The 15,242-nt window shown below is 36.7% G+C and overlaps 1 protein-coding gene across 2 annotated transcripts in view; it reads left to right on the top strand.

Annotated features, from left to right (window-relative positions):
• Positions 1 to 15,242, top strand: part of Pcca (propionyl-CoA carboxylase subunit alpha) — a 358,996-nt gene that overhangs the window by 120,189 nt on the left and 223,565 nt on the right. For both annotated transcript variants that reach the window (XM_047554213.1, XM_047554212.1), the window contains one exon: positions 3,528 to 3,564. In XM_047554213.1, coding sequence (XP_047410169.1) covers positions 3,528 to 3,564 — 37 coding nt within the window. The remainder of the gene's footprint in view (positions 1 to 3,527; positions 3,565 to 15,242) is intronic.

Below are 15,242 nucleotides of genomic sequence, written 5' to 3'. Positions count from 1 at the left end.
TGACTTGCTCATATTAGCATGTGAGAGGTACACTCGGTGGAGAGCCAGGCCCCGGATTCTGTGCCACATTCCATAAGGCCTGGCCATACGGGGCCTTTCCCCCACTTGCTTTGTGCATTTCAGCTTCAGCCTTGTGGACTTTCTTTCCCTTTCTAGAGCATGTTAATTTCCTTCCTCATGAGGGTTTTTACCTGTTGTTTCTGACTGGAATCCTCTCTCCCCTCTTCTGAAGGCAGTGAGCCTTTTTGTCCTCAGGTTCCAAATTTTACTTCAGAAGGCCTCTTTCTGAGCAATCTCTCAAAAACAGGTTCTCCCTCTATTCTCTAGAACTCGGAGCTGTGTAATGTTTATTTAGACTCTCAATTACTTTATTTATTTGATTTTCTGTTTCCCTTATTAGACTCCATGAGGGCAGAAGCTATTTCACATACTGTTACTGGGCAAACATTCATTGAATTAGTATATAAATGGATGAGTAAGAACATATGGACCACCCTCATTCTTTTTAAAGGCTACATAATATTCTTTTTTTTTTATAAATATACCATTTGTGGTTCTAGCCTTGCAAAGGCCTATCAAATTGATTTTCAGATTTTTTTCCTTTCAAAGCAGTAACAGCACACTGAAAACAGCACATTTCTTCATAGGTTTCTGTATGAATGCATGTAGGATATCTTACAACTTCCCAAGAGTAAAATTGCTGGGTCCTCACACTGGTAGATACCAACAGGTCATTTTTTAAAAGGTCGCTTTTCCTGTGGCACTGACTGTGAGAAGTGCTCTTCTACCTGAAGTCGCCTTCAAGTCACTGCTGGCCGTTATCAGTTTCAGGGTACTTCAATTATTAGCCTTTCTGTGATAACGACCGAGGTTGCACATATTTCATACACTATCCTTTCGGGTTTTTTTTTTCTTTCACTTTTCTGTTTGACTGCTCTGGGGATGAACCCAGCGCTTGGCAAGTTCTTTGCCACTGAGCCACCTCCTCAGCCCCTTTTACTTTCTTTTTTGAGTCAGGGACTCACTAAGTTGCCTAGGTGGGCCTCAAGCTTTCGATCCTCCTGCCTCAACCTCCCAAGGAATGGATTTCTTTTTATCTGAACCTATTATTTAATCACTTGCACATTTTTCTGGGTGGCTGTAGGTCTTTTCATAGCTGTTTCAAAGTTTTATTAATTTTTTTTGATAGGTTTTACAATGTCATGTGTGCTATTGACTTTGAAGACAATTGAGGCTTTTTATCTTTTTAAAAGTAGTTTTTATATATCCCAGTAATAAAACTAAATGCCGAAAGACTTTGTGGGAACTGAGTGTATTTTTGAAACTGATAAAAAGTTTTCTAATGTCTAGTACATGATAGATCCTCAATTAAAAAAAAAAAAATTGTTGGGGGGGATGATTGGGTGACAAATTTAAATTTAATTTTTAAGGCAATTTGATTTTACTTGAAAATTCATTTAGTAAGTTTAATTTTCATAGTAAGGAAACAAGCATACCAATTAGTTAAAAGATAAGATTGTTTTGCAACAGCTTACAGAAGTGGATTGGTAGCAGTTAAAGAAGTTCTAGAAGTTTTGCTGTGTGTATATATTATTCTCTTTCTACACACACATCTATAGCATACATATATATATTCACACACACATATATATAAATGTGATAAAATATTGCTAATGAATTCTCTTTTAAAATTTTTCATGAGTTCTCTATAGGTAACTTTTGGGATAGCAGTTTAATTTCTCTCAGATTATCTTTGGTAAAATACTCTTAGACGTTTGAAAGAAATGTTAAAAGTTTCCTTCTGGTCTTATTATAATCCAGTCTTCATCAGCCATCACTCTTCCTGTATTTTGTTCAAGAGGCACTAATTGTTCGCATTTGGCAGGTTTAACACTTCCTGACAGAGAGGCCATTAAAGGCAAGTATTCTCCAATAACTGTCACTGACTGGAACAAAGAACCTTCCAACTCAATGTGTGGAAACCACTAACGTTCTTAAATGACCCTTTTCATGGATTTTTATCCTTTTAAGCTAAAATTTGGAGAATGTGGAGTCAGTGAATACAGCAAGGTGTAATAAAGCAGTAAACCTTGATTTTGGGGGGCGTAGGGTGGGAGGTTATAGATTTATCTCTGACTTGAAAACAATTGTTATTTGGAAAATCTCATTAGCAGATGTGACTGCTTGGAGTAAAAAAAAAAAAAAAAAAAAAGACTTAAAACTGATGTCGCTTTCAGGACTGCTTTGAACTTAACAAGCACCTATTTGTGGAGCAGACTGGCTAATGAAAGGAAATTAAATTTTTCTGACAACTTCCCCTGCCAACCTCCTTATTCAGGGGATGTTATTAGGTACTGAAGACTTTTAAGGAAGATTTTTTTTTTTTTATTAGACATAAATGAACCAGTTATAAACATCCCCCACTGCCTCTTCGGGGAAGGATTCTGACATGGTCGCTCTACATTTTAAATGTATTAGCTTTGAAAATACCAGACTTCACTTCTTTCAGCATTTTGAAGTTGTCATTTTCTAAAACTTCAGTCATACCTACCAGCCAGTGGTTTCAAAACACTGTTGAACATTTTAACTTGTGTCACTGAAGTACAGAAAATAATAAAACCAAGGAAGGGGCTTAGAGTTCAGGATTCTAGTGGTCTTTCTGTGGGAACCTGTCAGGAGGGTCCTGTAGAGTGTGTTGGGTGGGGGTTAATGGTAAACGGGTGACATAAATTCAGGGAACTTGTTGCCTTTCAGCTAGTGAGAGGTACAAGTGGCCTTGGTTGATTTTTAGCAGTAACTAATCCTTATATCAATAAACTCTTTCCCTGCGGTGTTTAGGAAGGCTTTTTTTTTTGGCTTTTCATAGTTTTTTTTTTTTTTTTTTTTAAACCATACTAGTTAGTTCATTGAATTTAAAGTTTTGCTTTGTGTAGCAGACTGCAACTGTAAAGATAAAATATATGTACCTGAAAAAAAAAAAAGATGAAGTAAAACAAAGGGTCAAGGAGATTACCAAAGGGATTTCTTTGAACAATTGGTAAGTCCTATAGATCCTGGAAATTTACCTTCTGATTTCTGGAAAATCAATCAAGCTCCTCCCAAACAATAGAGAATCAACTCCCCCTGCTGACAGAATCTAGGAAAACATGACACCTAAGTATCAGACAGAAACAAGCCGGCTGCAGACAAGCTTTAATGATCTGATTTATGATTCGGTATTGATTGTAAACATCTAAATTCTGCCATTAAATTCCAGCAACTGCACCAAATCATTGGCAATTCTGGTAGTGCTTCCTGCCAGCTCATTTCAAACTGCTTTGAGTTTCTTAATATAATAATGATGAGGTAGAATTTACATTCCACTTATGGTATTAATTTTACATTTCTCTGAATGAAAAGGGTTAGAAGGTTGTAAAATTGAGCATTAAATGAATCAGAGGAGACAGTAGTGCAATATACGACTGCCCTAAGGACATTGCGCAGTGCCTCATGGGATTAATGTTGAGTCTCATTTCCTGCTTTTACAGGATGCAGATGAAGCTGTCAGAATTGCAAGGGAAATTGGTAAGTTCTTAAATTAACTTTGGTAGGCTTTCTATGTCTTTCAGCAGATACGGTTGAGCAAACATGTAATAAGTAATTCCCATAGAGCAAATAATATTTTAATAGTTTTAGGTTTCTGATTACTTGTCCCTCTGGAAGAATTTATCAGTTGAATTACCATATTCTGTTATTAAACTGGACTTTAAAGAGTAATTTGACCTTAGCTATAGCTCTTTTGTAAGAGGAAATCACTCGCTAATTAAAAGAATGAATTGTCTTAAGAATCCTTAAGATTGTATGTAATGTAAATTTGTATGTAAGCAGCTGCATGCAGTTTCTAAAGTTAAGAACATATATGATTAATGTGAAATAACATGTTTGACAAGATTCTTAAAATTGTTGCCTTTCCCTAAATGTTAAATGTTGACTTAATAATCTTGCTAGAAAAGATAAAATAGAATGTCGGAAATTAGGACTGAATATTTTAAGTTAGACTAAGAGGTAAACTGGAGAACACATCAGTGGCTATTGTACCTTTAAAAAAATTTTTTTTTTAGTTGTTGATGGATCTTCGTTTTCTTTATTTATATGTGCTGCTGAGAATTGAACCAATTGCCTCACACATGCTAGCCAAGCGCTCTACCACTGAGCCACCACCCCAGCCCCAGTGGCTATGGTACTTTTTAGTTTCAAAAATATTCCTGGCACTGATGGGGATGATTGCATTTTCAGTTTCTACTAATTGAGAAAATGTATAAGGATTAACAAAGCAATTAAAATGGTACCATTTTATTAATCAAATCAGTAGTCATACTTCTGACAGGGACTTGCAGACAGGTGAGAGAAGGCAGAGCTCGGGCTTCGAGGCAGCATGGCGTTCCTACAGCTGCACCCCGTAGCTGTGCTGTAATCCTGTTTCCCCACTAAGGTAATCATTTAGAAATACTGTCCGCAGTCGGAAAGCATTTGATTTGGCAAAGTTTGTATAGTTGTGATATGTAGAAATGTTGGTCTGCAAGTAATCACGGCATCAATAAGTGCCTGCAGTCGGGCAGGCTTGGGCTTCAGTGATTTGAAAGGTTGTTTTCTTTGCTGTGTCCCTGTTTCTGCTTGGATCTGGGATCATTATTTTTGTTTTGCTCATTATTAATTCTGTTAATTATGAATTCATTTATTTCACAAAAATGCCCTGGAATAGAGACCAGGCCAAAGTGAAATCTTATTTTATCTGTCTATAATATCCCTTCATTCATCATTTCTTCAGAATTGTCAATATTTTCAAAAAGTATTTCAGTACTTCACAGTGAGATCTGCTAAATTGCTGGATAAATCAAAAGTTGCTCTCTGTGATTTGAAATCATTGGTAATTCTCATTTCCTAATATGCACAGAATGTACCCACTGGCTTTTGAAGAGACTTTCCTAATATAGTTTAGTTTTATTCTATCATGTACTTTTTTAAAAATATTTTTTTTAGTTGTAGTTGGGCACAATATCTTTATTTTATTTATTCATTACTACTATTTTTAACGTGGGGCTGAGTGAAGCCAGTGCCTCACACGTTCTAGGCAAGCACTCTGCTACTGAGCCACAACCCCAGCCCCTCTATCACATACTTTTAAACTTAAAAAAAATCCTCTTTCTAGTTCTAGTTTGTACATTATTATCATCTACCTAATAAAACATAATAATATTAATAGTATCTACATAAAAATGATATTTGGAGGAATTTAGGGAAATAATAAGGGATTAGAAGGAAAATCTAGAATTACATTGTTGTGCCACACTTAGAATTATGAATCATCGACCCATGAGCACTTCATCTGTGCAGGTGGTAAACCACAGATGGCCTTGCTTGTGTTTTATGTTTTTCTTCCACCTTCCTTATAACCTGTACCTCTGATTGGTTCTTAATACTTTTTCTTCCTTTAACATTTGAATGCTGTGCTTTACCTTCTTTTCAGTCTCTTTCCTTCTGAGGTCCCCTAAATTCAGTCTAAGTCTCTTTTCTTTATACTTGGGCACATCCTTTGTGATTTCTTCTGCTTTCCTATCTTTCTTCTGATTCTCCCTCTATTACGCCTTCTCATTTGTGCAATAAATGATCACAATCTTGGCTGTTAACTGTGCTAGTGTTTTGCTTACACTGAAAGAAAGGGAAACCATAAAATTTAAGGTGAAATAAAACATGAGAATCAGGGTCATCGGTTTCTATAAACTTCTGGAATTCCCTTGAGAACACCTGAGTCACCACAGAAGCCCCCCATAAAACCTTTCCTTCAAGTGCTAGCTGCTAGCATAAGTCAAATTACATATTAAAGCCTCTTGGTTCTCTGTGTTATTGAGTGATTTATCAGTTTTTTCCTATTGCTTTTATTGAGATATATCACACTTTAACTATACTATTTCAATGGGCCATTTTGAGTTTATCTAAGAGTTGAACTAAACATTGATTCCATTGGAAAGTACATTCCTTATTCTAAACAACTGAATAAAATCTTCCAACCTGTCCATTTGTAAGTTTCTGATTGCCCGTCTATCATATGTATTCATAGATTTCTTTTACTTCTTTCTGTGTTACATAATGAAAAAAAATCTACCTGTTTTATATGGCTCCTCCTCTCTTGAGTCTTTACTTCTCTTCTGGAAACAGGAATCTGTGCTGCTGAAGTTGGAAACTAACTGTATTGACATTGGTGCCTTTTTATAGTACATTTTCCCATGTGCCAGGCACTTTGGAAATGTTATTTTTAATGCTAATTCTTGGGTTTAATTATTTTCATTTTCATTTATAGGAAACTAGGGATTAGAAGTAGTAATTAATTTGCTCAAGGTCACCAAGCTACTGGTTTAAATTTAGATTTCTGTGACTCTAAAGACCATGGATTTTTCATTATACTTTGGCTAAACTAATGAGATTTCAGGATGAGAGGTAAAATTCGAGTCACTGCTTAGTGTAAAACATTGTAAGGTACTTACACATGTGGAATTGAAGCAGACAGTGGCTGGTTGCAGATGGGGTGAGAGACGCTTAAGAATTGAGATGTCCTCTCTGCGTGTTTGTTTTGTGGGCTGCCTTGTGTCCTGCATGCAGCTCCTGAGGTCTTCCTGTGACCTCTGAGTTCAGAGATGCAGGGCTATTGATCTTCAGTTTACCTTTATTCCCAATGGTAGATATCAGTAATTAGTGAGCTTGACTTCCACTGAAGTGTCTTTTTACTGGAACAAAGGTCCTTAGTACAATCAAGTCAAATTGATTCTTGAAAGGAAAAGAGATTCTAATGGTAACCTGCCTTTTAACAGTTTCCAGTTCATTCTGATTCTGTTCTTTTCCCTGTTTCTCACAATCACAAATCATGCTCAATTTAAATTAAAAATAGTTTCTTGGGCTGGGGTCATGGCTCAGTGGTAGAGCACTTGCCTGGCACGTGCGAGGCCCTGGGTTCGATCTTCAGCACCACATAAAAATAAATAAATAAAATAAAGGTCAATTGTGTCCATCTACAACTAAAAAATATTAAAAAAAAAATAGTTTCTTCTTTGATCCTGAAGTTCAACATCCTACAAATCCAGTTCTCCCCCAATTTCTACACCCCAGTGAGTGTTACACATTCCTCGAGGCCCAACCTGTGAGCTATCCCGGGCACCCCTGTGCCCTGGACTGTCCTAAGTCCACGTGCAGGCGCTGCCCGTCCCTCCCCCACCACGTTTGCCTGGCTCCTCATCGCCCAGCTTCCGCCACCCTTGTCCTAACAGGACCAGGCAATGGTTTCTGTAGGCCTCTTCGACCTCATTCTTCACATAGCACCAGGCGGTGTTTTAGAACTTTCACGGTCAGGGCCACCTCTTCCCCTCCGGGCTCACCATCCCTGCTTTGAGCCCTCGTGACCTAACTCTGCCCTTGGATAAATTCAGTTCCCCGACAACACTGGACACCATGTGATCTGGCTCCTACCCTTCCTTGTCCCCAGTCTCCTTTCCTGCAGCTTCCCTCCTTGTCCCCTTGGCTCACCTGAACACACCAATGTCAGAGCCTTGGGATAAGGTCCTTTTTGGGTGGGAGAGGGTACAGAGGGGACCTGGAAGGCTCATGCTGATCTCCTACATGGATGACTCCTTGTAGACTTCGTGTCTTGGCTTAAATATCACATCTTCCGGGGAAGATGCCCTGTTGTTGCCACCCAGTCACGTGTCTGATGACCATATTCTGAGTTTCTGCAGATACTTGTGACTTGCCAATACTTAGCTAGTTCATTAATTTTCCCACCAATAGTCTATTTTGAAAAATTTCAATCAAACAGCATTTTGAAAGAACTTTATAGTATACTGTTTTCTCAGCACCAAGATTATATATCTCATATATAATATAATGTATGTATAGAAAGACATTTTATATACTCAACACCACTATTATCTTTCCATATCAGTAACCCATCTTGTTTTTTGTTGCATTATAAAGTAAACTGCACATATTGGTATGTGTCCTACCAATGCTTCAACATAGGCCTGGGTGCTCACAAAGCCCAGAATCCCATCCCCAATATTGCCCCCACCCCATCACCAAAAAAAAAAGAAGAAAAAGAAAAAACTTTTAATATACATGTCATAAACCAAATTCAGTATTTACATATAGTTTTGATGCAAATTTGCATATACTAATGTGAATAAATGTTGCCTATATTTGCTGATTTTAATATATGCATATATCTGTGTAACTCTGAACCCCACCAAGATATTGAACATTTCTGTCACCCTGGAAAGTTCTTTCATTCTCCTTCTAAATTACTATTTATCCCCCTAGTCTTAGAGATAAACCTGTTTTAAATTTTTTATACAGAAGATAATGATTTTTAAAAATTGAGAAAAAATTCAAATGTTATAAAATCCAGCCTTGCAAAGTACACAGTTTAGTGGTTTTTAATATATTCACAAGGTTTTGTAGCCATCAAAACCTTCTAATATCAGAATATCTTTATTACTCCCCCAAGAAACTCTACCCATTAGTATTTACTTCCTATTTTCCTCCACCTAGCCCTCAACAACCACTAATTTACTTTTGTCTCTATTGGTTGACCCATTCCAGATTTTTATATAAATGGAAGCATATATGAAATTTTGTGCCTGATTTCTTTCCATTAGAAGTGTTTTTAAAGTTCATCTGTGGTCTACCATGTATCAAAATTTCATTCCTTCATATGATTGAATAATCTTCCATTGTGTGTGAACATACATTTTGCTTATCTGATGATAGACAAATGGGTTGTTTTTGATTTTAACTATTGTAAATAGTGTGACTGTGAACATGGGTGAGCATGTGTTTGTTCAAGTACCTGTTTTTAGTTAATGACAGTTACATACATAAGAGTGGAATTGCTGGGTTACATGGTAATTTTTTGAGGAACTACCATTCTATTCCATGATGCCTACACCTTTTCATATTTCTACCAGGAATGTGTGGTTTTAAGTTTCTTGCCAACAGTTGTTATTTTCTGTTTTTTTTTTTTTTTTTCTTCTTTTTTTTTTTAATTATTGCTATTTTGGGCTGGGGATATAGCTCAGTTGGTAGAGTGCTTGCCTTGCAAGCACAAAGCCCTGGGTTCAATCCCCAGTACTGCAAAAAAAAAAAAAAAAAAAAAAAAATTGCTATTCTAGTGTTAGTGAAGTAATATTTCACTGTGGCAGAGTTGGCAGAATGCATAAAATAGTGATCCTCCTATATGCTGTCTTTAAGAAACTCACTTCAGTTTCAGAGAGCAAATAGGTTGATAATAAAAGGTTGGAAAAAGACATCCATAAACAAATAGTAACCAAAAGAGAGCTGGGGTGGCTGTAGTAATAGAGACTTTAAGTCCAAAATTGTTAGAAGAGATGAAGAGGGACATTGTATGTTGACTAACAATTATAGGAATGTAGGCATTAAAAAATAGATCTTCAAAAACTAAAGGTAAACATTGACAGAATTGAAGGGAGAACTACTTCTTTGATAATAGTCAAAGACTTCAGTACCACAGTATAAGTAATAGACCATCTAGAGCAAAGGTCAAGAAGGAACTGGAAGTGTTGAATAGCGCCGTAAACCAGCTAGACCTTGTTAGTACGTGTAGATCATCCTACCCATTCACAGTAGAATACACATTTTCCTGCAGTAGTTTTGAAAAAAAGAATGGAAGAGTAGTGATTGAGTTATCAAGAACTGTTGAAAAGAAAGGGTATCTAATGAGAACAGTATCTCATAGGTGCCGCCTTACCCCCAGCTGGTCCTAAGACTGAGTTTGAGATGGAAATAACCTTCCCACATGGATTGTTGTTTTCTTAAAAGAGTTGGGATTTTCTGCAATAAATAGACATTACGTATCTTTACAAGTGATTGTTTTATGTTCAGTTGGCCACTGTTAATAGTGGAGTTAACAATTGGTTAGTTTCCTTTGTGTTTCTAGTGCTTAAGATAGTGCTTAGCTGGGCGAGGCGGTGCATGCCTGCAATCCCAGTGGTTTGGGAGGCTGAGGCAGGAGGACTGCAAGTTCCAGGCCTTCCTCTGCAACTTTGCAAGGCCTGAAGCAACTTATTGAGACCTTGTCTCAAAATAAAAAATAAAATAGGGTGTTGGGATGTGACTCAGTGGGTTGAGTGCCTCTGGTTTCAATCCCTGGTGTCAAACAATAACAACAACAAAACTCCCCCAAAATGAACAAACAATGCTTGCTAGAGCATATACTCAGCAAGTGGTTTTTCAGTGAATGAATCCAAATAGAAAGATATGTGCATGTATAGAAATGAAGTAATCACACATTTTAAAATTCTTTCACAATATTTATAGACCATGACTCGACTGTAATTTCCTCATTTCCTCTATCCAATCTCCAGCTTTCTAATGGTGATACCTGTGTGGGGGGAAACAAATTTTAAGCAAACATGAAAATTTTCAGTCAATAGATAATTGAAACAAAATGAATAAGGCTTCCTTATACATACATACACACACACACACACACACACACACACACACACATATATATGTATATATATACATATATATATATATATATTTTACTTTTGGTTGGCTATTATACACCCCCAAGTTGTATTGATGCAAACGTGTATCACCACAGTCTGAAGTCTGACGAACCAAGTGGTATAATGAACCTAAATCAATAGTGAGATTAAATCAAATGTAACTAATTTTTATTTAAATTTGAATTTGAATTCAGATTTGGTATGCTCTTGTTAATGAGTGCCCGTCATCCATTCTTGCAGACTGGTCCTTGTTGGTTAGGCTGTGGCAGTTTTTAGTAACCTAAGATTCCAGCGTAAAGAGCATTTTACTGGCCTGTTGTTCGCTAACCTATGTCTTCTAACGTTCTGAAAGCCGCGCTCTCCCATTGCCTGTTCTTTTATTAGTCTTTTGATGGCCTCTGCCTTCTGCGTGGGGACTCTGGTGGTCTTTCCTCCCTGCCCTGGCTGCTTTCCTGCGCAGGTTCTTCCCATCTTGCTTTTGGAATGGTATGGCTTGTTTTGTTTTTTCAAGTCACTTTGTGAAAGTTGTTTGTATAGAAGCACGCATTGTTCATTTTTAAGAGGGAAAAAAATACTAGCCTTGAAATCTCAATTTCATGCTGCTTAGAATTCTTAAAAATGTTGTTTAATGATTCTGGTGAAAGCTGTATTGAAGAAACCTTTGAGAAAATATTAAAGTGTGTAAAAAATGCCTAAGAAAAAGTTATGTTGAAGAAAATGGTGTTGAACTCTACTTGATGAAGTCCAGTCTGGTTGAGAAGTTCGGGGCTGGAGGTGTAGCTCAGCGGTAGTGTTCACTAGCATGCGTGAGGCCCTGGGTTCAATTCCTAACACCAGAAGAAATAAAAGATTCTTTTGAAGTAATGTGGTCATTGGAGGTTGGAATGATATACCCCTGGAGATGGGAATGCATGTTTTCTTTTTCTTTCCCATAATCTTTTGGTGCTTGTATTTTCTTTTCCCCATTTAGCCATAAGCATAATTCCACATGTCCTCTGTTTCCTGTAGCGTTTGCTCTGCTGCCTCTCTCTGTGTTTCAGCCCTTATCTTCTTTCTCTTGCTTGTCCTTGGTCATTCTTGCATGTTTTCCTTTTCCTTTTTCTATTGCTCTGTTGCAAAAGACTGTGAAACATTCAAGCACTATGTGGAAACACACTGTAATGGCAAAATACTTTAGTTTTTGTTTGGAAACTTCCTGTCTGTGAATACCTTCTGCTCTAATCTGTATAGCGAAGTGCACTGATTTCTGATGCCTGAATCAGAGTTGGGGATCTATTGTTTTTTATTTTCCCATGCCAAGAAAAATAGGCCAACAAAATCAGCTTCTCCATAAAGTATAGTTGCTGCCCTCTGCCAAATCAGTAGTGTTATATATTAGTCTATTTTAACTTATGTAACACACCTTGATTCTGTCTTTATGTGTGCAATATTGATTCATTCTTACTTAAATGACACATCATGTTTAATATTCATTGTATAGCTTGGAACTGAGTGTCCCCCAAAAGCTCTCGTGTTGAAGACTTTCCTCCCAAGGCAGCAGGGTTTGGAGGTGCGGCCTTTGAGAGGGGATTGGATCATGAGGGCTCTCGCTTCATCAATGGATTACTCCAATGAGGGTTTTATAATTTAGTGGACTATGGAAGGTGGTGGAAACTTAGGGGGTGGGCCCTTGTAGGAGGGAGTGGGTCCTTCGGGGTGTGTCCTTAAAGGCCACCTCTTGTCCTGGCCTTTTCCTCCCTTGCTCGCCCTGTCTCTGCTTCCTGGCCCCATAAGGTGAGCAGTTTTGCTCTACCTCAGCCTCCCACTGTGATGTTCTACCTCCTTGGAGGACCAGAAATGGTAAAGCCAAGCGACCAAGGACTGAAACTTCCCAAACTAGGAGTCCAAGTCTTTCCTCCTTTAAGTTTTTTTGTCAGGTTATTTTGTCACAGTGACAGAAAGCTGACTAGCAGCACACTTATTATTAATAAATGTTAAATATATATAAAATAAATAAGTATATTTAATTTTACATTGGATGCAATTTAAACAATGTATAATACTAGTAGAATATATTTATGAATATAGAATTCAGTAATATATTATTTTTAATAAATACAACTATAATCAGTTATTTATGTATTTATGTATGTCTATGGCCAACTGAGGAAAGGCAAGATATTCTGTGCTCACTTCACATCTTTTCATTTTCCAATGGGAAAAACTCAGAATTACCTTCTTCAGAAATAGTAGCAGAAGAAACGTGGATAATTCATAGTTGAACTGACAAAATATGTAAAATATGTATATATTTTATGGTTCATTGACTATTATAGCCCCCCGTTGTATTGATGCAAATGTGTATCACCTCAGTCTGAAGTCTGACAAACCAAATGGTATGATTAACCTAAATCGATAGTGAGATTAAATTAAATTAACTAATTTTTATTTGAGACAACAATAAAATCAATGGAAAATTATGACACAATATACCCAAAAGGAATGATGCATTGATAATGGAATTCATTTCCCTAATTTGTTTGAAGTTAAATTACCTCCTTGATTGTATTCACAAGAGGCCTTTCCAGTGCAGCCCCCGGGCACATGGCACCAGATTCCCCAGCAGATTCTGGATTAGAGTTTTGGACAGATCTAGGAGGGTACTAACTTTTGTCTGATTCTGTGCAGTTTTCATGAGTCGCATCAGAGCTCAGTGCACCACATTTTTATTGTCCCTCCCCTGTGACTTTAAATAACAAAAACTTGTTTTTTCTGTATCCCTTCAGTCAGGTTGTAGGGTGGGAAGGAAGAGTGTTGACCTAGGATGTACCGGGGAGTTAGGCTGATGGAGAATTTGTCATCTGCAGTGTTAGGTGTCACAGAGCTAGGAAGTAGAAGTAGAGATTGCAATGTTGATAATTAGCATTGAAGCCTTCTCCATGATTTGGTGTTCACTGTGGTGTTTCAGTTTGCAGATGATGATGACGATGATGATGATATTTAAGAGATCATCCTCATCTCCTAATATTTCTTGAATTCATCCACTTCTCTCCAATTTATACTACTCCTGCCTTTACGTTACTGTCATCTCTTGCTTACAACACTGCAATAGCTTTTCAGATGGGCACCTGTATTACACCTTAGACTCTTTGGAGGCAGACAGATCCTGGAAATGTACTGGGAAAATACCCTTTAACACCTGTGAGGTAGTAAAGGAAACTGGACTGAAGGAGAAATTGAATTGAGTTGAGAGTATGTGTCAACAAAGGCCTCAGCTAACTCTACAGAGTTCTAAATATGGGTTAATCTTTCATAGTTGTCTCAAGTGGGGGCAAAAGCTAACCTCTAGAGTGGAGGCTGCCCCCAGGATGAGACGAGACTAGGCAGAAAATTCAGGAAAAGTCAGCTGTAGTTCAGTGCTTCCAGAAGTTGGGAGAAAGCCCTGAACTAGGGATCTGGGCAAATAACCCTATTTTATAATTTTGATATGCATTTTTCATGATTGTTCATTTCTAAGTGTTTTCAGATTTTCATTATGATTTATACATGTTATTTGGTGATGTAATTTATTTAACTGAAAAAAAATCCAACATTTTGTTTTATTACTGGTTTCTAACAATTGCTTTATGATCAATGAATATACAATTTTTTTCATTTAGAATTTTTCATATTTGATGAACATTGCATTTAGTCAGTAACTCTAAATACATATTTCAAGTGTGCCTGAAAAGAATGCATATTCTCAAAATATTGTGTGTTATATTTTATAGATGACTCATAGGTCAAGTCTGACTGTTAGGCTATTCAAATCTTCTAGTGATGTTTTTGGATATTTAATCTGTTCGTTATTTTAAAAAGTGGATTTCCCAATTTTTTTTTTCTTTTTAGGTTTTACCTGAGTTAAATTAATAGGTCTATTATATTGTAATGTGTTTTTTTTTTTTTTTTTGGCTAATTTTACTTTTTATCAAAATGTTGCGACTAATTTTTAATTTTTCTTTTCAGCCAGATTTTATGTGATAAACAAGCTTAATTTGGCCTTATCATTCTACCTTTTTCCATTTTTCATCTGCCAGTGAAATATTGCTTTTTACATACCTCTTGTAGGTTCTGGACTGATTTTTACTTATTTCTGTTCAGACTAGCAGTTCCTGTCTTAACTGGAGAGTTGAGTTCATTTACACTTGCTATGTTTACTACTATGTTTTGATTTATTTAGATCATCTGCTTTCTATTTTTGCTTGTTCTATTGTTTAGATTCTTTTTGCTCTCTGTTCTTGGCTTCTTTTTGATGTTGATTTAAAAAAGATATCTTGTTCTTTTCTCTCTCACCCCCTCTACTGTGATGGAAATTTTGTTATCTGTTTTTATTCTTTCAGTGTTTGCTGTAGAAATTTCGACTTCAAGCTACTCCTTCAGCGGTCCTTCATCCTTGACAATATTTAGTGTTGTCAGTGTTTTGAATTTTAGCTGTTCTAATAGGCATGTGGTAATATCTCTGTTGTTTTAATTCTCAGTTCTTTGTGGACATATGATATGTGCACATTTTTTTGTATTCTTATTTGCCCTCTATGTATCTTATTTATTGAGCTGTTTCTTTCACATCTTTTGCCCGTTTTTAAATTGGGTTGTTTGTTTTCTTATTGTTAAGTTTCAAGAGCTCTGTATATTCTGAAGGCAGGTTTTTGTTTTAAAGTCAGGTTTGTG

Source organism: Sciurus carolinensis, chromosome 5 (assembly GCF_902686445.1).
Source record: "Sciurus carolinensis chromosome 5, mSciCar1.2, whole genome shotgun sequence".
Lineage (NCBI taxonomy): Eukaryota > Metazoa > Chordata > Mammalia > Rodentia > Sciuridae > Sciurus > Sciurus carolinensis.
Note: the sequence above shows the minus strand (reverse complement) of the source record. Positions and strands in the feature narration are given on the sequence as shown.